The sequence below is a fragment of the Cololabis saira genome, chromosome 4 (genome assembly GCF_033807715.1).
Source record: "Cololabis saira isolate AMF1-May2022 chromosome 4, fColSai1.1, whole genome shotgun sequence".
In the NCBI taxonomy this organism is placed as follows: domain Eukaryota; kingdom Metazoa; phylum Chordata; class Actinopteri; order Beloniformes; family Belonidae; genus Cololabis; species Cololabis saira.
This window is the reverse complement of record NC_084590.1, coordinates 11578250-11605073: the sequence shown is the minus strand read 5'-3', so window position 1 is coordinate 11605073 and position 26824 is coordinate 11578250. Positions and strand designations below refer to the sequence as shown.

At 43.1% G+C, this 26824-nt stretch overlaps 1 protein-coding gene across 1 annotated transcript in view; it reads right to left on the bottom strand.

Annotated features, from left to right (window-relative positions):
• The window catches only part of LOC133441497 (spectrin beta chain, non-erythrocytic 1-like), a 124836-nt gene that overhangs the window by 24536 nt on the left and 73476 nt on the right, over window positions 1-26824 (bottom strand). The window contains exons 24-32 of the mRNA XM_061718849.1: window positions 25159-25305; window positions 8782-9045; window positions 7991-8215; window positions 7183-7272; window positions 6812-7090; window positions 6574-6704; window positions 2590-2794; window positions 942-1187; window positions 685-819 (exon numbers count right to left, since the gene is read on the bottom strand). Of these exons, the coding sequence (XP_061574833.1) occupies window positions 685-819; window positions 942-1187; window positions 2590-2794; window positions 6574-6704; window positions 6812-7090; window positions 7183-7272; window positions 7991-8215; window positions 8782-9045; window positions 25159-25305 (1722 nt within the window). The remainder of the gene's footprint in view (window positions 1-684; window positions 820-941; window positions 1188-2589; window positions 2795-6573; window positions 6705-6811; window positions 7091-7182; window positions 7273-7990; window positions 8216-8781; window positions 9046-25158; window positions 25306-26824) is intronic.

The following is a 26824-nucleotide window of genomic DNA, read 5'->3' as shown; positions in this document are numbered from 1 at the left end:
TGGTTTCTGTAGCGCAAACTAACAGGTGAGGAGAGGAGGAGAGGAAGACACTCAATAAACTGTTAGCCATCATGGACAATGATCAGCACCCTCTCCTTCACACAGTGGATGCACTTTCTCCGCTGTCCAAGGGACAGACACAGGAAATCTTTCCTGCCACATGCCATCAAACTGCACAATAACAGCTAAAAGGAAACAAAAAAAAAAAAAACAACAATAAAAAAATCTTAGCTCATAACTTACAGTCACTGTGCACTTTATTTCCTATTCAACTGCCTTTTACTATTTTATCTACAGGACTGTCTCAGAAAATTAGAATATTGTGATAAAGTTCTTTATTTTCTGCAATGCAATTAAAAAAACAAAAATGTCATACATTCTGGATTCATTACAAATCAACTGAAATATTGCAAGCCTTTTATTATTATAATATTGCTGATTATGGCTTATAGTTTAAGATTAAGATTCCCAGAATATTCTAATTTTTTGAGATAGGATATTTGAGTTTTCTTAAGCTGTAAACCATGATCAGCGATATTAAAATAATAAAAGGCTTGCAATAGTTCAGTTGATTTGTAATGAATCCAGAATGTATGACATTTTTGCATTACAGAAAATAAAGGACTTTATCACAATATTCTAATTTTCTGAGACAGTCCTCTATCTGCAGGTGGTCTGCGTTACCTGGGTGACCAGCAGCTGAATGTCCTGCTCAAAGCTGTGCAGGAGTCTCTGCAGCGAGCTGGTGTTGGCGGTGCTGCCCTGCCGGGCTCGGACCTCCGGCAGCCTCCGATGTTTGTCCGTAATCTGAGCCATGACCTGAAAAGGAAAAAGAGAGGGATGAAGTGTTGTTTGCAGCTGCCGAGAGGAAAGATGATAAAGAGTGAACGAGACCTCGACCCGTGCAGGGTTCCACGTAAACGTTCGTGAGCGCTCCTCACCTCCCTGCAGTCGGAGAAGAACTTGTGCAGTTGGTGCGAGGCGGCGAGCATCTGGCCCCGGGTCTCCATGAGCTCCATCAGGTCGGCCCAGGCCTCGTTCACCCCGTCCTTCCACTCGGCGATGGTGGCCGCGTCCGAGTGGCCGTAGTCGATCAGCTCGTCCACCATCTGATTGACGGCCGTCACGCGTTCCTGCCCCACGCTCCCCGTCTCCGACGCAAACTCTGTGAACTTCTCCTGCAGGATCTGAGCCACATGACAGACACAGGTCCTGGATTTTTATTAATTTTTTTGCGTTTAGGTTTATTTTAATGTTTCATATGTTAAACTCCGGTTCTTTCTCCTCATGGGGATCTTCCACACTGGGGACTCTGCCTACTTGGCCTGTTCAGGGTCACTGGGGAGTCCTGCTCTGCAGCCTAAAGTTGCTTTCATCAACAAAAATTATGACTAAATATCGTCGTCAACAAACCTTTATCACCTGAGGAAAACGAGACGAGACGCAACGAAAATGCTGGTCATGTGACGATAACGATGATATTTGATGATATAAAATACAATATCGTAGACAAGTAAAAACCAGACTAAAATGTAGATTACAAAATAAAAACTCTTGTAAAATGTGTCTTCATTTTCGTTGACCAAAACGAGACAAAATGTTCTACCAAAGATCCTTAATGTCCATGTTTTCAGTAGTTTCCTCTGGTTTAGTTCTGCTGGGTGAAGCTAGTCCTCAATCCCAGTCGCTGCAGCGGGGAATCAGATCCAGAAGATGCAGCTGCAGAGTTAGAGGCTGATGCCGTTAACGCAGAGCTCTAGGTTCACGTCAATTAAAAACAAAAAAACTAAGTTCCATAGAGAAAGGGGCCAATGGCCACGCGGGGATCTGCTCTGGGGCTGGGAAAGGAAGAAGAACCATCTTTGGATCCACTTTTCTACATAGACGTGGAAAAGAAAACCCAATGTGTCGTCGGAAAAGAAAAAGATGGGGAGAAATGGGGAAAAATAAATATGCTGTAAACTTAAATTAGAGTCTTCTGTATCTGGAATGAATGTATTCTTAAGTCTATAAGGTAACAATAATATAATAAGAACCTTGTTTGAATTGTAAAATGGGCTTGGCTAAATACAATCTTTGACTAAAACAAGACTAAAGTGGTCCTGGACAATTCTGACTAAAATAAGACTAAAAAGCTCAGACTTTTAGTCGACTGAAACTTGAAATGACTAAAAGGAGAAAAAACTAATAAAAACTAAAAATGATAGCTTGACCCAAAGACTAGACTAAAACTAAAATGGAAACAGGCTGACAAAAACAACACTAGCTCATTGGTCTTTGGTGGGGCTCCTGGTGTGGACAGATCCCCAAGATATCTGTATCAGTATACGTGTGGGTATTAAAGTGAGGATGGGTGTCAAAATGACCAGATGTGTGTTTTAACTAATTCCACCGGCCTAGCCGTGTGGCAATAAAAGGATGTTGAAGTTGAAGTTGAGTTTAACCATGAGTTTTTCTTTGTTAAATGTTGATTTTATTAAGTAAAACTTATCGCTACTCATGTATGAAAAGTGCTGTATAAATAAAGTTTGATTTGATTTGATTATGTTAGCAGCAGCAAGCAGCGCGTTGCCGTCTCTCCACACTCACGGCGACGTGCTCGTAGTCCTGGCCCAGCTCGGGCGAGCTGGCCACCACCTCCCGCTGGGCGATCCACTGCTCCAGCTCGTCCACCTCCCGGTTCAGCTGGTACAGCCAGTACTGCTGCTCCAGCCGGCTCTTCCTCTCGTCCACCAGGTCCTTCAGGGACACGTACAGCCGGTCGATCTGCGACTGCCGCTTGCTGATCTGCTCGCTGAGGCGGGGAAACACACAAAAAGTTACGTTTTTATGAATTTAATTCCATTGTTTTTCAACATTTTTATGTTTTTTATTGATGTCTTAATTGAATTTTCTGCTGTTTTCTATATTAACAACGTGAGTTTTCAGCGTTACAGGCATTTGTTTCCTACGACGGAGTATTAGGGCCAAACTAAGACAAAAATTTTTTGGGAAATTATGAGAATAAAGTCATAATATAATGAGAATAAAGTCGTAAAATTACGAGAATAAAGTCATAATGTTGCGAGAATAAAGTCGTAATAGAATAAAGTCGTAATATTATGAGAATAAAGTCATAATATTACGAGAATAAAGTCGTAACATTACGAGAATAAAGTCGTAACATTATAAGAATAAAGTGGTAATTTATGAGAATAAAGTGGTAATTTATGGTAATTAATAATATATTTAATATTACGACTTTATTCTCGTAATATTACGAGTTTATTTTCAAAATATTACGCCTTTATTCCCGTAATATTACGACTTTATTCTCACAACATTATGACTTTATTCTGGTAATTTTACAACTTTATTCTCATATTATTATGACTTTATTTTCGTAATTTCCATTTTTTTTTTTGTCCTAGTTTGGCCCGAATACTCCGTCGTAGTTTCCTCCTCAGATGGAAGCAAACTATTATTTTAATCCGGTTTATTTATTTTTTAACCCTTGTTTTAATTCCTGCTCTTACTGACAACACTTCACCCCAATCGGGACCAGAACCAAACCGTGTATAGGGCCCCGAGCTGAAGGGGCCCCGAGGGACGGCTGACGTCAACAACAAAATAATGGAACTGCTTTAGACGCTGCAATGACAACGCATCAGAAATCCCCCTCAAAGGGCCCTTTCCAAGTTGTCACTGGCTCGTTGATTGTAGGGGGGCCCCGAAAGACGGCTGATATCCTTTCATATCGGCGACACAACTTGAAATACTAATACTTGTTGAGTTGGGAAAATATGATTAAATATGTAGATGTTTGCCTCATGTACAAGATTATATACGGCCTGACTTCTCCTCCACTCAGACACTTTGTCAACATTAGAACAACTGCTGATCGGTTCACAAGAGGTGCAGCAAGAGGGGATTGTATTATTCCACTCAGAAAAAGTGCTTTCAGTCAGTCTGCATTCTCTGTTAAAGCTGCACAAGAATTGAACTCCATCCCTGCAATTATCAGAGAACTGGACACATACACTTTATTTAGAGCTCATTTAAAGAAATGGTTGATTAATACTCAGCTCTGTCAGCACTAAAACTTAATTGCACCTTTATGTACTTTACACCTTACATCTGTCCAGGGACTACAGATGAAACATAGCCTCTTGGCTAACTGGCACATTTACAGAAATTTTTTATCAATGTGCATTGTCCCTGTCAAATAAACCAATAAATAAACCCCCATAGACACTGCAACGACATTCAGGAACCTCCCTGATGGGGCCCCTCACTAGCCAGCATCGACGTGCAGCAATAGTGATTCACAATTTGAAAAAAATGAAGCGAACATGTTCCTCTGGACACACGAAAAGAAAAAAGGTTGAAAAGGTTGAAAAGGAAAAAGGTGACAGTGGGAAGAATATGTAAGTTATATTCATATATATTATATTCAGTGTTTCCCCTAGAATTTTTTTCAGGCCCGGTGGTGCCCACCGAAAAAATCAGACGTGTGTGTGTGGGACGGCATATTGGACATGTAGCAATATAACAAAGTTTTACATTAAAAATCATTGTAGGCCTATATTGCTGTATGATATCACTTCAATGAAATAATTAGATTTAATCTAACCTTTAACCAAAGTGTCATGGGCCTGAAAGGTCTGACCCATATGAGCATTGAGCACATCTTTTCTATATATTTCAGAGGGATCTCTATGAAAACCCTCTGGGATCGTCCTCTTTTAACGGCTGCTTGTGCTGACGGCATATGCCACAAAACATCCCTATTCACAATTGAGATTATATCAGTTATAAATAATTTAAATATTGTAGATTTGTTTTACCCGTTTTGTTATAACAGAGTTACATGCATTTGACTGGGGGGAAAATTAACCTTTAGTGGTTCTAGTGGAAAGACAATCTATTGTCTGTGTTATTTTCATCATTATTGCTTACCAAAAAAAGAAGCTCAATCAGAACAAAAATGTAAGCTAAACAACAAATTGGAAATGTACCATTGGCTCATACATGGCTGGCACTAGGACCCCGCGGACGCATGGTGCGTCGTCGGGCTGTGTTTTCCTTCACTTCCCTGCAGCGTCTCATGCAAACACAAACACACGGACCTGGCAGAAACATTTCTTTATATCATGTTGTCTGTCGCCCGCCATATTTTTTCTTTTTTTTTTGACTAGCTACAAACTCTATACATCCCATAATATATAATAATATGCCCCGCTTTCAGCAGCGTTACTAGGCAACGAAGCAGGTTGACTCCCGTTGCAGAACAGCGCTGCAGAGACGCTCCTAAACGTAAATGATCATTGATTTTTTTTTTTTTTAGGCCTGGCGGGGGGTCTCGTTGGCCTGGCGGCCCCGCCAGGCCTATATAATGGTAGGGGAAACACTGATATTTATATTTTATATTTACTTTATCCCAGACTCCCAGTCATCCACCGAGCACCGACCAACACATTCACAGCCACATAATAAGTTAGTGAGATGTAAAGTTTATATTAAGGTAGTTATTTTATTGATTATCTATTCTATATGTTAATTGGTTAATAAAAGATTTAGTTGCTGATCTGTCGTCCTGGACTTCATTCATCATGATTCTGGGGGGCCCCATGGTCTCTCCTGCCCAGGGCCCCATGGGGGCTAGAAACACCCCTGATGAGGAGACCGCCCACGTGTGTGTGAACATGTTTTGAAGAGGATTTTAATGGGTTTGGATTTTTTTATCAGGGTTTTAGTGATGGAGCTGTATCAAAGACAAATTTACGTTTTTACTGTGACACAGACAATAAAATTGATGACCTAACCCTAGATATTCGTTGATTTTCTCCCCCCCACTTATACAATTAGATGAAATCTCATTCGATTAATTACTAATATGATTGTTTCATTGACAACGGACAAAACCTTAAAAATCCAAACATTTTAAGAACCCTAGAGTAGTGTCTGTGTGACAAAAGCCACGCTTTTATGGTCAGTATTTTTTAGTACCCAAATAAATAAGTAAACTGACTAAAATAAACAAATTTTAGTTCTTGTTGTACAAACGGAAAAATCCAACATTGGCAAAATAACTGAATGACGGCATCAGGGGAGACGACCGAGTAAGAAAAACGCATGTTTGTGACTTTTGAAATGACACCTTTCATTATCTAGTCAAAAAAGGGAGTCCAAGGCACTCTTCTTGTGGAAAAATATTAAAAAGCCTTTATTGAAACATGGCTAATACGTATAAAAACATGGGAGCAGAGACCCACGCGTTTAGGCGACACGCGTGCCGAAACGCGTGGGTCTCTGCTCCCATGTTTTTATACGTATTAGCCATGTTTCAATAAAGGCTTTTTAATATTTTTCCACAAGAAGAGTGCCTTGGACTCCCTTTTTTGACTAGATATTGTTTTTTTCCCCAACACCAAAGAGCACCTTCAAGATTTTTTCTGAACAATTCCCTGAGCACTTCGGATTTTCTCTTCACTTGATGACACCTTTCATTGTTTGATCACAAAGATCACGAGAAAGGCGTGAGGCGCGTGAGGCGGCGTGCACAGGGGGGGGGGGGGGGGGGGGGTGTCTCACCTCTCCGGATGGCCCATCTCCAGCAGCTGCCGGCACTGCTGCGACAGCAGGCCGATGGTCTCGGCGTAGTCCTCGATGGTCTGCTCCAGCACCAGGTGCTTCTTCAGCAGCTGCAGGGTGCTCGGCTCGTCCTGCAGGGACGAGGAAACCACATTCACGGAGAAAATCACACTTCAAATATCACGTTTTTATCACGACGTGAGATTATTTTGGGAAAAGCCCGGAGGAAAGTATCCACCTTCCCCTTCTCCTCGTTCATCATGTGCAGCTCCTGCTCACTCAGCCAGGCCTCCACCTCGGCCGTGTCCAGGTAGTACTGCTGCACCTGGTACATGGTGTCCAGGACCAGCTGCCGCCGCTCCGTCTCGGCCCACAGCAGAGCCCACAGGTGGGCCAGCTGGTCCTGGCCCGCCCGGATGCAGTCGGCCTCGGGGCTGCGGATGGAGGCGATGAGTCCCGCCCGGTCCAGGACGTCTTCGATCCTGCTGCGGTGTCCCTGCAGCTCCCTTTGAAGCATCTGAGAGGGACGGGGCGGGGCATTCGGTCTTTAGGTGTCGGAAACAGAGAGAAAACCTTCTCAATCCCTCCGTCGGGTTCTGGTTCTCTTACCTGGTTCTTCTTCATGAGCTGCTGGACGGCCTGCAGGGTGGCGCCGTGCTCCTGAGACGTGGCCAGCGGGAGCCGTTCCTGCACCCACAGCTGTGGGACAGAGAGCACGTGCACTGAGTAAAGTTGCTTTCGTCAACGAAAATTATGACTAAATATCGTCGTCAATGACAATAACCATTATTAAATATATAATGCAATATTGTAGATGAATAAAAACAAGACTAAAATGTAGATTACAAAATAAAAACTGCTAAAATGTATCTTCATTTTCAGTGACCGAGACGAGACGAAATGTTATAACAAAGATAAAGTCTTCTGTATCTGGAATGAATGTTCTTGGGTCTATAAGGTAACAATAATATAATAATAAGATAACATTGTTTTAATTGTAAAATGGGTTTGGATAAATACAATCTTTGACTAAAACTAGACTAAAATGGTCCTGGACAATTCTGACTAAAATAAGACTAAAATGCTCAGACTTTTAGTCGACTGAAACTTGACACGACTAAAAGGAGAATGAACGTGACTAAAATGAATAAAAACTAAAATTATAGCTTGACCCAAAGACTAAAACTAAAATTGAAACAACAAAAACAACACTAGTACTGACGGTATATTGTAGAGCAGCTATTACGATTCTTATATTTCTGCTTTATTACGAAAATATGTGCGAGACGAACTGTTCAGGTTGTGATGCTGAACTTTACTGTGAACCGTTTCCATTCAACTTTAATTGAATAAAAAAAAAAAAACTTGAACTCATTCAATCGTGATGGTGTTGTTGGTTTCCGACCGCCGGACTCACAATCTCGTCCTCCAGGTCTCGTGCGACCTGGTGGACTTCCTTGGAGGCCAGGAGGATGCGTCTCCTCTCCTTCAGCGGCTCGATCAGGCGCACCATCCTGGACTCCACCACCGTCTGTCGCTCGGCAACCGTCCCCTTCATCTGCATCTGCTGCGGGATGGAGGCCGCCTGCACCTGCAGCTGCCCCACCTCCTTGTACCACTCCTCCATCTGGCCTTCCAGGGTCTAAAAAAACAAAACAAAGTAAAATACGGGAGTTTCCCGGTCAAAACGGGAGACTTGACAGGTTTGGACATGACAGGAGTTCAGTTGGAACACAGATTCATTCAAAAACCTGCATCTGTGGGATAAAACAGCTCTGAGAGCCCGAACGCTGGTGACTTCAACACAAACCCACCTGAGGGGGAAACTGGACTTTAAATGAAAATGGACCAGAAAACAGAACAGGAAGTGAGGCTTTGATGCTTTACTGAGCGATAATAAGATAATAAGTGTATTTCCACTTTAAAAAAGTCAAAAATATGTTTCTATACATCAAAAACGAAGTAAAATATCCTGAAGCAAATATAAATGTGGTGTTTTGTTGCATAAAAAAGAATAAACCTGCAGCAGAGCAGGCAAAGTAACACGGGGAAGCCTCCCACAAATAAATCAAACACGCTGCAGGTTTTTTCTACTACGTATTAAATATTTACACCGGCTTCAGTAAAAACGTCCGACCTGCTTACGGGACACAAAGCAGCAGATTCTGATGTTGTAATAACCAGGAACGGAGGTCGCGTCCCACGTACCTGCAGCTTCTTGAGCTGCTTGTTGACGCCGGTGAGGTCCTGGCCCTGGTCCACGTAGGCCAGCTGCCCCTCCAGCTGCCCCAGCCGCTGGTCCAGGCTGTCGTAGCTCTGCACCAGCAGGTCGGCCTTGTTGGCCTCGAAGAGCTGGCGGGCTCGGGCCTGCGTGGTGCTCTCCAGGTCCTGCCAGCACTCCCGGATCTCCTCCAGCTTCCTCCGGACCACCGGGCTGAGCTCGGGCTTCTCCTGGATCAGCTGCTGGCCCTCCTGAAACAGGGCAGAGGAGATGTCAGTCATATGTCAAACAATCGGCAGAAAGGCAAAGGAAGACAAGATGAGATGAAATGATGAAAAGATGAATTGAGATGCTTCAATAAAAGGACCATTTGATGGTTTCTAGGACGTGTCGTTCGGGTCAGGACCCCCTTCACCGGACCTCGCTGTATCTCACACATCGGGAAAGATGGTGACGTCACGGCAGAGCAGACTCAAGAAAGTTAAGACGACCGAGCAAGAGACCAGACAGAGGTAAATCTGACCAGAGCCGTAAACGTGGGTAAACCTCCCCGCCTGCAGGGGAAACCCCCAAATGTTCAGTAGTGGACTTCAGCCGTGTAGTTTAACAGTTGTCCTTAGCTGATTTTACAAAATATGGTTTAACCCAAAGAAGATGTTTATATGCACTAAAAAAACAAAACTTATTGCTTAATTTGCTTCTTCCCTTCAGAAGTTTTCTTCTTTTTTTTGGTCATTTTTGTTGCAAATCCATAACTTTACCACAAAAACATAAATAAAAGAGCTCGAGATGATGGGCGCCACAATGCTCAACGTGCCCCTATCAAACATTATAAAGAAGACCAGCAAGTCTTTGAGTCTCCCTTTAGCAAAAATACTATTTGCTCCACTAATAGATCCTAAAATATGGGGTTTTAGAATCCCTGAATGATTCTGCTTCTTATGAACCAAACTATTAATCAAGAAAATCTGAAATAAATACAATTCTGACCAGCTGAGCATGAAGGAGCTTCATCACATGATCTCTGGATTCATGCAGGAACGATGGTGTGGAGACGAACGCTGGGAAGTGTGTGTGTGTGTGTGTGTGTGTGTGTGTGTGTGTGTGTGTGTGTGAGATTAAACCCATCATCTTAAAGAGCCACATAAATTGCCTCACAACCCCCCTCCCCTTCTCTCTCTCTGTCCCCCTTTGTACCTCAACCCATTCTGAAATTACACACTCTCACACACACACACACACACACACACACACACACACACACACACACACACACACACACCCTCATTTTATGCCCCCCCCCTGCAGTAAAATCCTCCCCCCATCTAATTCATATTCATCCTTCTTTAGCTGTGTTTGTATTTGTGTGTAAAACAGAAAAAAGCATTAATAAATATATAAATAAACAAATAAATAAATAAATAAATAAAGCATAGAACAAAGATTTCACAGAAACAAACGGGTACAGACAAAGAAATACAGAATACAAGTAATCTATTACTGAGTCCACAGCCCTCATGTATCTCGTTGTGCTTCACAACCACAGCGGTTAAAGTTTAAATGAAATGTTATGAAAATTATTTGATAGTCCGACTAATTTCAGTGCCAGAGGCAAAACCTTTGGGGACGTTTCACTGGGACGGGGAAGTATATCGAGGAGCAGACTCATCAACGTCCAGCCGGAACCACTCGGGTCCGTCAGCAGAACCTGATGGGAAATCAGACGACGCTGCGATGAGAGCGTTTCCGGTTCTGAGCCTGTTCTGGTCGGCAGGCCGGCGTGTGTTTCAGAGTGTGTTTATGCTGCCGGCCTCTCAGCTGCAGCCCGATCAGTCAAGCTCTGACGGTTCCTATAAATACAGAGTTCAGGGAAATCCGTCCAGTCGTGGTGAATCTTCACGGCTCCCATCAGAGCCTTTCAGTCGGGTCGAGGTCTCGTTTTTCTGATCATCCTTGATTGTTTTATCGTTCAGCCATTCGATGATCTTCAGACGCAAGGCCTCATTTCCACCAGGCAGGATGACATCACAGCCTCCAGCCCTCAGCTCATCGTGCAGTTTCTCAAACCTCAGCCGTGTTTCCAGGATCTCTTAGAGCAGAGGAGGATTTTCCCCTGCAACCCTCCTGTTACCCTGCGATGTTATGAACTTTGACGTGTGACAGGCTCAGCGAGGCCTGCGGGGTCGGAGATGTGGATCTCTCTGGTTTTTTTTTTAGTATTTCTGTGACCTTGAATGCTTTACATTTTTTATTAAAAAGTTGTTGAAGGAAACAATGTATTCAAAATATTTAAGTACCCTCAATTCCACAGCTGTTTATATTAGGTTTACATCCAGATAATTTGAAGCTTAAAAAGAATCAATGAATATTTGTAGACTTGAGTATGTTAATGGCAAAAAGAGTAATAGCTCTCTCATGGAAAAACAGCAGAAGACCAAGTATAAGCAGTGGTTGTCTGAGCTATCCATAACTCTCCCTTTAGAGGAAATTACCTACACCATAAAACCCCAACAACATCATTTTCATTAAATCTGGGACCTTTTCATTTACTATGTATTAAAAACAGATTTGTCAACAAGTGTGATGGAAGAATCTGGGGACATTTGAACAGTGGCACTTTGCAGTAACTAATATATTAAAGAAATATATCCCTTTTTTTAGACTTTTTTTTTTACACAAGGTAATAAAAAGAACTATAAAACATTATCCTGATCCCCAACCAAGATTTTGAATGATTTGGAGGCTGGGGGGTTGACATGCTTGTTCCAATGTATGTAACTGCGTTACTTGATACTTCTTTGTTATTTTATGAAAACAATAAAAAGAATGTTGGTTAAAAAAAAAAGTTGTTGAAGTTTGACCTTAAATTGTTTGAAAATGATTTCCAAATTGATGTATTTGAAAAACTGCTTTTCTTAGTCAATTATTTTTACTAAAGAAAGATCTGTGCACCTGCTCCTGCAGCTACGTCTCTTAAACCCAATGAAAACCAGTGAGGAGGTGTTTCCCAAGCACATTCCCCGTATCAAGATGATTTTATGGTGTTTTCATCCATCCGGGGAAAGTGATCAGCCCAAAGCTGCACCGTCTCCACATCCACACACAAGGCCCTGGCGGCGTGGAACTACCAGCAGCCCACGCTCCAGCGGCGCTCCGTGACTCCCCGTGTAAGTGGGTTACGTCAGCCTCCTCTCCCTCTCTGCTGCAGCGAGTGGGAGTTCTGCGTGGGCTCCAGCGGCTTCACCAGGAGCCCGGCGCCGGTTCTCCTCCACTCGTATGCATGTTGCATTTCAGCGGGGGGGGGTGTGATCTTCCTCCGCTCAGGCGGGCGGCATCTGCAGAGGCTCCTTTGAGCAAACAGGAACATCCACGTCCTACTTTCTTTTCAAATATGAACGTGGTCATGTTGGAGAACGTCCTTTATGGTGATCGGTTATCTAAGCGATGTAGTGAAGCAATGTGTCATGTGAAGGCAAAAATCCATGTACCTGTACACCCCCCACTCCGCTCAACCCTCACGTAAGAAACGATGAAACTGACTCTGGTCTAAAGTTGCTTTTGTCAACGAAAATTATCACTAAATATCGTCGTCAACGAACCTTTATCACCTGAGGAAAACGAGACGAGACGCAACGAAAATGCTGGTCATTTGACGATAACTATATTTAAATATATAATGCAATATCGTAGAGGAATAAAATTGACACTAAAATGTAGATTACGAAATAAAAACTGCTAAAATGTGTCTCCATTTTAGTTGACCAAAATGAGACCAAATGTTCTAACAAAGATCCTTAATATACATTTTTTAAGTTGTTTTCTCTGGTTTAGTCGCCACAAAATCACAGGAAAAAATAAATATGTTGTAAACTCAAATTAGAGCGTTTTCTGTATCTGGAGGAATGAAGGTATTCTTGAGTCTATAAGGTAACAATAATATAATAATAACATAACCTTGTTTGAATTGTAAAATGGGTTTGGCTAAATACAATCTTTCACTAAAACTAGACTAAAATGGTCCTGGACAATTCTATCTAAAATAAGACTAAAATGCTCAGACTTTTAGTCGACTGAAACTTGACACGACTAAAAGGAGAATGAACGTGACTAAAATTAATAAAACTAAAATGATAGCTTGACCCAAAGACTAGACGAAAACTAAAATTGAAACAGGCTGCCAGAAACAACACTAGTCGACCTTCGCATAAGAAACGATGAAACTGAGTCTGGTCTTAGGCCCGGTACTCGCACTTCCATTTGTGCATAGGATGTCCCATTTCTCCAGAGCTGTCTTTAGCCACGCCCCTTACGCGCCCCTGATCTCCACTTCGCCTGCATCCACGCGGACTCCCCATTATTATTTTTTTCTATAGCCCACAACGGCAGAAAAATTGCTGCATCTGCGGATCCTGTGCCAAAACAATGTGCATTTAAGTTTAAGTGTTGAAATGTTTTAACTTTTCTTACGCTGAATATGTGTAAATACCATCAAGGTTTGCTTTGTTACTTGGGAATAAGCATCAATTTGTGCAGCGGTATTTATGGATATTCTATGCCAACAATTTCATAACTTTTTTTAAATCATTCATATAACATCTTATTTAAACTTTTCACTTGTACAATAAATTTAGAATGTATTAAAACTAAAGTATAAAAACATAAAGCTTACCCGATACCAGCTATCCTCTCTTCATTTACATTTAGAATTAAAATGATACAACTGGCTCATATAAATAACTAATAACCGATATACATTTATTTTAATGTGTGAGTGGATCAACTTATTAACTACTTCTTTTTTCAACAAGATCAGAAGAAATGTCTTTTAATTTTATTAAATTTAGGTCTGAAAATGACCATCTCTTCACTGGACACACAAATGCCTCAACTCAAGTCGATTCTGCAATTTGTGGACGCTTGAAACCTCGAACACTTAAGTGCACGTTAAAACAAGTACACGCTTCGTACAGGAATGTAGGGTATTGTAGTCTTGTAGTTCTCGAGACGACTTTTTTGTGGTCTTGGTCTTGTCTCGGCGTCAGTGGTTGCAACAGCGAGTCCGTCTCCGTTGACTTTCACATTAAAATGTTCAACGGAGCGGAAATCAACGTATTTGCAGCCGTTGTGGTCTCAATTGTTTGATTTCACATCCATGACAACTCAGAGGGGGGCTGGACCTTTTCGTACCATGCCAGGAGACTTTAAGCTCAGCCAATGGCTAGCCGTGATCACTTCCTCATCGTCATGCTACCGTGCTTAGCAAAGTCAGCTAAATGCGACAGTCACTTTTCTTTCCGCTGACTTCCAAACCAACATGGCCCCCATGGCCAACCCCCACACGAACTAAACCGGGCTTCAGACACCAATGGGTCACGTGACCAAATGGTATGTCCTCCCAGTTCGTCCACAAACTGGGAGACTTCTTCATGTCATCATGGTGTACTGAGGTTGCTTAGTTGCTCGCTACCACCACACGTGACAGAAACTGGTACTACAAGACTGGATGGATCAACGCTAGTTATCTAGAAAATAGCATCCTATAAAGATAATATAATCCCAATGCTGCCAGGTTTTAGGAGGCAGAAGCACCTGGAAGCAGGTTGACCTGCAGAGGAGGAGACGGCGTCCTGAAGAGACTCCTGTCAGAGCAGTGATGCTGACGGCAACAGATGGGCCGTCCTCGTTCTGCTGTCTGGTGCCTTTTTCACAGCGGACATCTGCTCCCGAGTGTCACTGCTGCCACTCTGCGGGTCAGTGATCCCGACACACTCAAGCCACCACCACGACTCTGCCAAAACCTACTCACTGTGCTAAAAAAACAGGAAAAAAACCCTCAACACGCGACACGTTGCAGGTTAAAGCTTGAAACAGACTATAGACCTTAGTGAAAGTCTTGGAGAGACTTTTATTGGCAACAACTGAGTAAGACATACCAGGTGTCATCACACACCTGCTGTCATCTGCAAGAAACAGGCAGCACACTTGCACTTGCAATATGATATAATGTTCCTGAGATGGACTGGCGTCTGTAACCATCCTCCTAATCCTCTCTAACTCAGGGTCTGGCATAAACTTCATTCATTAATTGATGTCAAATGAACCACCAAGCCTTTGTTTAGATGGTTTCTGAATCCATCTCGAGTGGCCTCGACTGTCATAGTTTTTTTATTTAGTTCCTGTTTTATTTTGAAACCCATGTCTTTGTTTCAGTCACGTCCTGGTTCCCGTCAGCCCGGATTGTCTGCACCTGTGTCTCGTCAATGCTTCTGTGTATATCTGGTCTGGTCTCCCTCCCTCCATGTGCCATGTCAGGTTTTTGTAGTTTTCATCATGTTTAAGCTCTGTTTTTTTTGTTTTTTTTGCAATCCTGCTCAGCAGCGTTTTTGATTTTGTTTAAGTTAATAAATTACTATTTTTGGAACTCCTGCCCCCTGGTTTTCTGCATCTGGGTCCAGCTCGTGACAGCAATCCCTCCAAACGTCTCCTGAGTGATCAGACCTGGAAAATGTCGAAGTTCCCGGGGTGCGGTTTGATGCAGTACTTTAAAGGCTGGATGGAAAGTAAACGGTGTGTTTACTATGTAATCCTGCTGAGTTGCACGGAAAGAGAACTACGTAGCATTTCTTTCTGGACTGGCTCACTTCTGTCACAGGGATGGTAGGATGCAGCTCGGCAAACGCTCGCAGTCAGAAAAACCCAACCAAGTGGCCAAGGGGTGAATGAGCTAATGATGCCGGGAAAAGAGCAATGATCTCACGAGTAGGGCTGTTCGATTAATCGATTTTAAATCGTAATCGCGATTATGTAATTAGAACGATGTTAAAACGTGAAAATCGTAAAATCGATTTTTCACTTTTTTTTACCTTGTCTGCACACATATTAATGATTGATACCATATTAATGATTGATTGAAATACCTCTCAAGACAAGCAAATGTAATGACTGACATTACACACCTCTACCTCCTTCATGGGTTGCATTATTATTTAGCATGCAAAGACCCAGTTTAGTTTAATTAGAAAATGTCTTGTTTTATTTAATTGGAAATATAACTTACTGTATGTTTGCAAGTGCTGATTTGCTGATTTTTTTTTTCAGAGATAAAACTTTATATTTTATTATATTTTTTAAAACTTTTTTTCAACTTATTTTACAGATTTTTGCACTTTATTCATTCATTTTTGGTTTAATAAGAGCAAAGTTTGCACTTAAAGCCCAATGGGGCAAATGTTCAATAAAAAAACAGCATATTTGAAATCATTTCTTTTCCTTTTGTCAATTCACAAAATAATCGTAATCGTAATCGAAAATCGGATTTTGAGACAAAAAAATCGAGATGTTATTTTTGGGCATTTTGGGCAAAATCGAACAGCCCTACTCACGAGGTTTTACGACCACAGAGGCCGGAGAGGCCCAAGACTGAGAGGACTGGTCACATCACAAACAACCCCACTGGACCTGGAACAGCAACTCCCAGCAAACCACGTTGCTTAGCAACCGACATCTCCCACTGAACCTGGGACGGTGTCTCCCTCCCACCGGTGAAACAATACTGTATACTGGAATACACTTCGTATATTACACACACACACACACACACACACACACACACACACACACACACACACACACACACACACACACACACACACACACCCGATGACACTTCCCAGAAAGTGGCCAGCCAGAGGCCGAGAGGACAGCAGCGACCCGTCTACCTTACATCTTCCCTTTATAATCCTCTGCTCTGCTGTTCAAGCGCCACTTTGACTGCAGCCAGAAAGGAATTTAATTTTTTATTTATTTTTAGTTTCTCAGTGTCCTGAGTGTCATAACTGGAAATGCTGGAAACCTTTAGGTACAAAAGGATTGTGGAGGCATAGAATTAAAAAACACCTCTTTTTTTGTTTGAAACGTTGATACGATCTCAATCGAGGTAAAGAAACATATATGAACTGTGTACCACGTCAGTCATCACCGCAAAGTTTAAACAAAACAACAATTTAATCAGAGAATGAGATGTGTGCTGTTCTCAAAAAACTAGGACTGTTTTATGGACATAATACTCAGCACTAGGAAGAGCAGTGAAGATGAGGACCTGCAAAACCATCATCCCTCTGATTGCATAATATGGCAGGGATTGAGACGTCATTGATTCAAATTTAATTCCATTCAAAGATACTTTATTTATCCCTGACGGGAAACTAGTTGTTGCAGTATTTAAGTTTTTATTTAAGTTTTCATGAGTTAAGTCTTTTCAAAGAGTCACTGAAGAGGTTTCTGTAGCACTGCTTTAAATTGCGGTTGAAAACCTTTTTATTTACTCTTGGATTTCAGTAATCTCGCACAATGCACTGCATGCTTTATTTCTTGCATCTCATTTGTTTAATTGTTTTTAACTGATTTTTTTGTTTTCTAATGCATTTAAAAAAATCTCTTTCTATGTAAAGCACTTTGAATTGTCTCGTACACGATGACAGAACTGCTCAAAGTGAAAAGTACCTAATGTTGCATTGTGGATCTGCTGGTCAAACCATTTTCATCTGAATATCATTTGAAGATGAAGCGACAACCTCTAGCCAATTAGTCTGTGTCTGCAGTGAAATAACATATTCTTTAAAAGCTTTTAAGGAATTTAAACATCAAATAATACCTGAGCCCGTCAGTAGTCAGAAAGGCTGAACTGTTGACATAAGAGGCGGGACAGCAGTGACTTGTAGCTTCAAGAGGAAGTTTTCAGCTCACACAAAACCTTCCTCAGATTTAACTCATTGGGAAGCTTCACTTTGATCAAGCACATGTAAATGTTCCCCCCGTTTGTTTGTGCTTCAGAGTCCCGTCGACACGTGACGGGGAGAAACTGGAGAAGTCGTGGGTTGAGCAGCCGAGACGCCACCGGCAGGAGAGGAGGATGAAAGCGGTGGTGTCAAACCAGAGATGAAACCAGAGATTACAACCTGTCCTTCCAGCAGAAAGAGCCGCCTGAGCTCTTAAAGTGTGTCTCATCGCCTGATGAAGTTCAATGATACTTTTGATCAGTGCCGGAGAGAAAAGTCTCTTTACATTAAAGTTTTGAAGAAAGGGCTGAGAAGTTAACCGACTCAGGACGGCTTGGTGGCCACAAAAAAGTCCATAAAAAATGAAACAAACCGCTGCTGAAGGGAAATAACTCATGTTTTTGTCAGCTGATGCCGAAATAAAAACATCTAGGAGGAGTTTGGACCGCAAATATACGTCACAATGTTAAAAAAATTTAAATGAATACCAGTTATAATGATTGAAGGGGGAAAAAAATCCCCAGCATGCAGTGCTGCCTGTCCTGCACTGTAGAGAGCTGAAACAGTCACAATGGAGATAAAAAGCAGAAATAAAATGAAAAAAATTGTACCTCTTCCAAAGAAATAGTCAGATTTGGATCTAAAGTAATGAATCTGGACGTTTCCACGTATCTACAACCTGATTCCTTTTACTTCAAACCGAGGAAAGTTATATGAGACTGGACCAGCGGTGCATCCACAGCTCTGCAAAACTATCAATATAAAAGCACAACTGACCAAAAGCTATAAAAATGAAACAGCAGAATATAGTTTGTCCTCGTTTCCCATTTTTCTCAAAGCGAGAGGACGCCAATGAAACAAACCGCCAGTCAAAGTCCGGCCCACAGGAATATGGATGAGGCCTAAAGTATCAACAGGAAAAGAAATGAAACAGATGATACGCCCAGAAATGTTCCCTCGTCTTCTAAATGTATTGATTGTCTGCAAACATCCAAGCTTTTGTTCACGTGGTCGATAAACAACTAGAAAACTGAAGAAAAACAACAAAATATATATCGAAACAAAATACTTCTGTTCCTACAAGTTGAATTAAAATCAAGTATGTTTCATGAAGTCGACGTAAAACCCAGTTTTAGTCGCTTCAAACCGACTAAGTGATGATATAACAGAGAGAAAGGAAGTCAAAGTGGGATCAGCAGCGGAGGCTGAGCGTGTCCTTCTTAGCACGTTAATGCGGTTGATTAATTATCAGGAATAATGGGAGTGACGGGGGGGGTAGGGACCACTGGGTTTAGAGGAGAGGGCATCTTCACCGACTTTCCTCTCAAACTCCCATCATGCACGCTAACACAAACCCCCAACAGCAGTTTCATCTCTGATCGTCACCGAGTCACAGACTAGTGTTTTTTTAGTCTATTCTTTGGGTCAAGCTATCATTTTAATTTTATTCGTTTTAGTCATGTTCAATCTCCTTTTAGTCGTGTCAAGTTTCAGTCGACTAAAAGTCTGAGTATTTAGTCTTATTTTAGTCAGAATTGTCCAGGACCATTTCAGTCTAGTTTTAGTCAGAGATTGTATTTAGCCAAACCCATTTTACAATTCGAACAAGGTTATCTTATTATTATTATTATATTATTGTTACCTTATAGACTCAATAATACATTCATTCCAGATACAGAAGACTCTAATTTGAGTTTACAAAATATTTATTTTTCCACGTTTCTCCCCGTCTTTTTCTTTTTCGACGACACATTGGGTTTTCTTTTCCACGTCTATGTAGGAAAGTGTATCCAAAGATGGATCTTCTTCTTCTCCAGCCCCAGAGCAGATCCCCACGTGGCCGGCCATCGGCCCCTTTCTCTATGTAACTTTGTTTTTAATCAACGTGAACCTAGAGCTCTGCGTTAACGGCATCAGCCTCTAACTCTGCAGCTGCATCTTCTGGATCTGATTCCCCCCGACTGGGATTGAGGACTAACGTCACCCAGCAGCAGAACTAAACCAGAGGAAACTACTGAAAACATGGACATTAAGGATCTTTGTTAGAACATTTCGTCTCTTTTTGATCAACAAAAATGGAGACACATTTTAGCAGAGTTTTTATTTTGTAATCTACGTTTTAGTCTCATTTTTATTCCTCAACGCTATTGCATTATATATTTAATTATCATTATCGTCACATGACCAGCATTTTCATTGCATCTAGTTTTCCTCAGGTGATAATGGTCCGTTGACGACGATATTTAGTCATAATTTTCGTTGACGAAAGCAACTTTAGTTGCGCCACGGACGTGAAGGAGCGACCCGGGATGACCTCGCGGCCAGCACACCGCTGCAACATCATCTTCCAGCTCTGTTTCTATCTGCAGCTGGAAATCGGATAGCTGCTCCTGCGTTTCCTCTCTTCCTTCTCTCTTCCCTCTCTTCCCCAGAAGTCTGAGTTCACGCCGGCGTTGTGGTCCTCGGGTTTCCGGACTTGTTCACCCGGCTGCTTGACTGAGCCCAGTCATGCTGCAGCGAAGGAGCAGCAGTTATTGATTATACACTGCATTACACACCAGAACACTGCAAAGCTCGGCCCGTTAGATGTGGAGCTCTGCTGCACTACGTTTACACCTGGATGAGACCCCAGTCCTCACTAAGACCAGGAGACCAGAGTCCTCACTGAGACCGTCTTAGTTTCTCTGAGCAGATATAAAACCTACACGACGATTTATCTGGTTTTCCACCCGTCCTGGCTGCAGGTCCTCAGTCTGCTGCAGCCGCCAGGAGCAAACACTCAGACACTTTGTCAACATTAGAACAACTGCGAATCGGTTCACAAGAGGGGATTGTATTATTCCACTCAGAAAAAGTGCTTTCAGTCAGTCTGCATTCTCTGTTAAAGCTGCACTAGAATGGAACTCCATCCCTGCAACTATCAGAGAACTGGACACATACACTTTATTTAGAGCTCATTTAAAGAAATGGTTGATTAATACTCAGCTCTGTCAGCACTAAAACTTAATTGCACCTTTCTGTACTTCTGTACTTTTCTGTACTTTCTGTACCTTTCTGTACTTTTTCTGTATTTTACACCTTACATCTGTCCAGGGACTACAGATGAAAAATAACCTCTTGGCTAACTCTGGCACATTTACAGCAATGTTTTATCAATGTGCATTGTCCCTGTCAAATAAACCAATAAATACAAAAATAAAATAAACATGAACATGACAGATGAAGAAAGTTTCGAATCCTTTAAAGGTTCAGGACTAATAATTTTTTTTAAATTTAATTTATTTTATTTAATAGGGACAATGCAGGTTTACATGTGATCACATTCACTCATTACAAACAAGCCAATGTGACTGATGTTCTGCATACAGAGATTATAGCTATTGCTAGTTTCCATCTCCTGTCCCTAGTTAGGCTTTTAGTAAAAGAAAACGAAAGAAAGGAGAAAAAGAATACAAAAATACATTCAATTTTCAGCATGCAAAGCATAATAAAAACCTCATATGTGTCTATTAACTTCACATCCCTGCCGAGGATGCTGGGCACATCCTGGACAGGGTGGCACCATCCTGCCCCGATATAACGTCTCACGCGTCTTTACTTTACAGCAAGCATTTTAAATTTGCAAGGTTGAGGTCGTAGGTCGCGAGGGGAGGATGGGAGGAAGCAGAAACAGCCGAGTGGAACCAGGAGGAAACAGGAGGGACGACCTTCACACATGAACTGTGTGAGGAGTGGAAACGAGGGCAAGGAGGAAGGGAGAGGCGAGTGGCCGGCTGTTGCCGTGGTAACCAATGCAAGCACAGGAACCAGGGGGACACGTTGGTGCTGATGCAGCTCCTGGTCGTGTCCTCGCTCCGTCACCGGAGCTCCGTACGACAGGCACGAAGGACTTTTCCTCCAGTCCTTTCCTGCCGCCTCCTTCTTCTTCTGACGTTTCAGTCTTTGGCGTTCCCTGATGAACTTTATTATTAGTTTCTTCTGCTGCATTTTCCTCCCATCTTCTCCAAGTCATCGCTCTAAAAATGTCCTTCTACAAACGAGACAGCGACCGCAGACAAACATCCTACGTGCTCTCTTGAAAAAGAGATTTTAAATATTCTATTTCTAAACATCCCACATTATTGAGAGTATTCCACCTGTGGGCTCCACCACTGATGCACCTTTGGGCCTCCAGATGCAACCAAAACAACATTTGTTGGACCCGTCAGCAACGGCCGTGAGTCCTCATCAGCACAGACATGAAATAAAGCAGATTTATGAACTTTATCTGGCAAAAACACTGCAAGTTGCCGGGCAACAGCCGCGGAGAGGGCGTGTTATGGGATGGCACAGTAGCTTCCATGTTCCAGTCTGCTGGAGCCGGGACCAGTAAGACCAAATAAACACCAGTTATGCTGGTGACGACCAGACGGCCTGTTTAACATTCATCACAGAATATTTTAGCTCTAACTCTAAAAAGTTATGAATAAATAAAAATTCCTATTTGTGCACAAATATGTTTAACGCAGTAAACCTTTTCACGAAATACTGAAAAAAGCTCTGACTGTATACTTCAGAACCGAAAGTACATTTTAGTTTTTACTACTTACTTTTACTACTTAATGGAAATCAAAAGTAAAACAGCATCTCGTTTCCCTCCTTCTCCTCTCACAGTTTACAACAATAACACAAAAATATATTTATGTACATAAAATAAGATGCACAGAATCAACACAGAACAAAAAATTATCAATTGTGCAAAAGTTATAAATACCATATTTTGCGGACGATTAGACAGAATATTAATGAACGGGTCTATTTTCATACATAAGGTACACCGGGTTTTAAGGCGCATTATAAAATATATATAAAGCAAAACAAAAAGGCCGCTACGTCGAACTTTCTTCAACTCGTTCACAATAACTTATTGTTCAGTTCAGTTGTAACTAAAACAGAAAAATAAACTCACATTTTAAATAATTCGTCTACCACGACTCCACCAATAAAAACTGGAGGATGTAAGATTCATACTACGTCCTGTTCTCTGATTGGTTCATCGTTGCCAGCGTGAGCAGACACCTGAAGTTAGTGTGAGGTTTGAACAATGTTGTATTCCAACATTTGATTATAATTAAATTATGATACAGATTTGAAAAATGGGTTTCTGTTAAACGTTGACGTCTAGTAAGGTAACATTCACTAGATGTTGGATGGTGGTTGCTTGCAGCACTACATAATTAGTTATCTTACAGTGCAACCCGTATCCAACCAAGGACCGACTTTAATGTTTCTGAACGGTCCGACCAGCAATACAGCGGAGCGGCTTCTTCGCTACCAAAGTCACTAAAACATCTTAACAGATTGTTGAGCTCAGTGTACCTCATGAAACTGGTTCAAGGTCAGTAAACACAACAAAATTATTACATATGGTGAACCTGATTATAGGATTTTAAGTGCCTTATAGTGCAGAAAATACGGTATATAAATTAAATAGGTCTGTGCGTTTATTTTCACTTCAATTTTCGTAGGAAAAGCCATTCAAGTCGTACGCCTTGCGTCACATCGTCAGCATACATGCACACAAACATGCTTTTATGCACCAACTCAGCTTCCTGTTTCCACACAAAAGTGCGACCTGCTTTCAAAAAACATTTAACAACAAGGAGAAATTGGATGTTTACGTTTTCACACATAATCTGTAATCTAATTCAGCCGGTAAGGACCTCCGCTGCACATCTCTGTCACCCGTCACCTGTCACAACGCTGCTCACCGCTCCACCTCCAGGCAGCTCAGACAGATGCATCAGCGATCCAGATCAAAACTGCACTTTCTAAACTGGAAAACTACTCAAGTTTCCCAGAATAAGCAACAGAGGTTTTACATTTTAAGATGCAAGACGATCAAGTTGCCACCCGGCTCTGTGGAACGTTGTGGCGTCACAACAAGAGTGTAAATAACATCAATAATCCACGTTTACACATGTGACGTACTAGCAGCTGCGTGTTTCTCCTCCGAACAGACGGACCGCCAGCATTTGTTGAAGCTGGACGTCTGCAACGGTCCACACAAGTCCATGTGCGTCCATGTGTCCCGGCAGGACTGTCAGCAGCCACGTTGCCATGGCAACAGCTGTGCACGGTTGTCCCATCATCATATACTATCCTCCGTTCCTGCGTCAGGGGAACGTGAACTTTGAGACGTGCAGAATCTCATCAGTTTGCAACAGATCACAGATAAAGAAAGTATCGTATCCTTTAGAGGTTCAGCTCTAATAAAAACCTCATCTGTCTCTCAGCGGCTTAAAGCAGCAGAGTTGCTGGAGAACATCCCTGCCGAGGATGCTGGGGACATCCTGGACAGAGTGGCACCATCCTGCCCCGATATTACGTCTCACACGTCCTTATTTTACAGCGAGCTCGCTGGTCATGAGTAAAGCGGGAAACGGAGGATCCATGTATGAACTCATGTCTCCACTTTATTATTAACGGCTCCTGCTTGCCACCCCGGTCAAGGCTCTTATACATCGAATATACGGACAGAATCAACACGAACACAGGCTTTGAGTGGCCGCCCCCACCCAGGAGCACCGTTACACGCTCACGTGTAGGGATGGGATTGATAAGATTTTTACGATTCCAATTCCATTTTCGATTCTTCTTAACGATTCGGTTCTTTATCGATTCTCATTTGGAAAAAAAGGACAACAAAAGGTTGATTAACATCATCAATATAAAATTTGAATAATAATAAAATAAATATCATTCTGTACAAATTAAAAAAATACAACATAAATTACTTTGTGGCAATTCCATGAGAATGTCCAACATTTTTCTAATAGAAATTAAAATTCTCCTTTTTAAAAGCATATATGAACAGAGGACTGGCTGACATAAAACTATGTCAGCCAGTGACAAATCCGATCAAGTCAAATCCAATCAATATGCATTTTGCATTTTGACTGCTAGCTTACGCAAGATACTACGCTATGTGCATACGCTACGCAATGTGTGTGTGATGACGTCATTTGTGCACACTGGAATTGAAAAGGGAATTGTTTGCAAAATTTGCAAACAATTCCAAGGAATTGGAACACTGGGAACCGGTTCTGAACAAGAAGCGGTTCTCGATTCCCATCCCTACTCACGTGCAACATGAAAAGAGGACAAATGTGTCAGAAAACCAAGAAATGTGGTGCTGAACTCCCGATCTACTAACCAGCAGCAACTTTACACATCCAGATTCAGCTGGAGGCGTGAACCAACAGTTCCCACATCTGGGGGCAGAATAGTGAAGAGATTTCATGCATGAGGGTGAAAAGAGGTGCAGAGTAATCTCAAAGCGTCCGAGCTTCTATCATCCATTGGTTTAAAACCGTGGTGACTCGTCCTAGAAGTGGACGGCCAGCTGAGACGACTCCAGAGACGAAGGACATAAACCAGCATCAGCTAAAGGTTTGAAGACGTCACTGCAACCACCCACGGGGGTTTCTCCCACGGCTCGCCATCAAAACTAACTTCCTCCACAATAACATCCTACAAAACCCCAGAAGCAGCAGCGAGAGGTCACCTGCGAGGCAGGTCGTTGCCGTGGCGACCGGCGGCACTCACCCTCTCTATCTTGTCCAGCCACTCCTTGTTCTGGGCCAGCTCGGCCATGAAGGCCTGGTGCTTCAGCCACTTCTTGTGGAGCTTCTGGGTCTCGTCCCGGCTGCCGTCCCTCGCCATCAGCATCTTCTCGTGCACCCAGTCCCCCAGCTGGACAGGAAACAGGGAGAGACAAGTGACACACTTTTCAAAATAAAAGCACCAACAGCTAAAGTAGATCAAAAGACAAGAACAGGAATACGGACGTCCCATGTGGACACGTGTGCCAACAAGCACGGCGTCAGGACTCCACATGTGCTCGCCACCTAGCGTTTTACAGCGTAAACCCCCAAACACCCACCCCCACCCTCCTTCAGGGAGTCAAATCTGAACACTTCGCTCAATGCCAATTATCTGCGTGAGGCGGACGCGGTGGAAACGTCTAACGCCTGCGCTGAAATATTCAGGTCAGCATCAGCCCCCCCCCCTTCCTCCTCTTCCTCATCTTCCTCCTCATCAGCCTCCCTGATCGGCATCCTCTCGCCTCCACCCGCGCCTCCACCCCACTCCTGTAAGCCGTGCGGCTGGTTTACCGGCGGCGTTTAGCGGGAGCAGCAGCCCGCAGGGTTGATGCCGCCGCAGGCAGCCGCCGCTGATGTCTGCATCCTCGCTCGCCCGCCGTCACACACATGCAAAGATGCTCCTCGCCTCGGAGGGAAAGAAGAAGAAAAAGAAGAGGGGGAGAGCAAAAGAAACAAAACAGGGGGATCCTAGTCTGAAAAAGCCTCGAACGATCCGGCGGCGGAGGAACCGGGAGGAGAATCCAGACGGAGCGGTGAAATAATCACAACAATCCTGGAGGAGACAGATGGGAGACTTCACACTGAGGCTGCGCTGAACCTCCCTCCTTCCTCCCTCCTCCCTCCTCCCTCCTCCCTCCTCCCTCCTCCCTCCTCCCTCCTCCCTCCTCGCCGCGGAGCTGTACGCTCGGCTGGGGGGGGGGGGGGGTGGGTGACTGGAGGAAGAGGGAGAAGAAGAAGAAGAAGAAGAAAGAACCCCCCCCCCGAAACAATAAAATGGCAGGCAGCGGGTTGTGGAGGAGGAGGAGGAGGAAAGGGGAGGACCCAAAGCCCTGAACCGTGATTTGGGGGGTGGGGGGGCTTCCTCCGAGGCTCAGCGGTCACGGCTAATGATGCTGATCGGGGGGGGGGGGGGGGACAAAAGTGAGACTCGTCTTTCTTTTCTTTCTCTTTTTTGGAGGAGCTCAGAGCTTCTCTCCATCACCCCCCCTCACATCGGGCCGTCCTCTCCTCTCTGCTGCAGTCGCCAGCGGCTGCACGCTCGTCTGCAGCTCGCCCAGCGCTGCTGCAGTGGTGAAGCAGAGAGAGAGAGAGAGAGAGAGGGAGAGGGGGAGAGAGAGAGGAGAGAGAGAGGATGCATTTGCAGTCTGGTCTGAAAAACGCCAACGTGGGTAAAACCCGTTACCGGCGGCGAGATGCAGGGATGAACGTGAGTGCAGAGGTCGCGGGGGGGTCACGCCCCCCCCTGAATGAAGGGAGGAGCAGCCGGGCCAGAATGAAGTAAATGGGTGACGGAGAGAGGGAATTACGGTTAAAGGGGACCTATTATGAAAAACACGTTTTTTTTGCTTTAACGTATATAAAGTGGTCTCCCCTCAGCCTGCCAACAC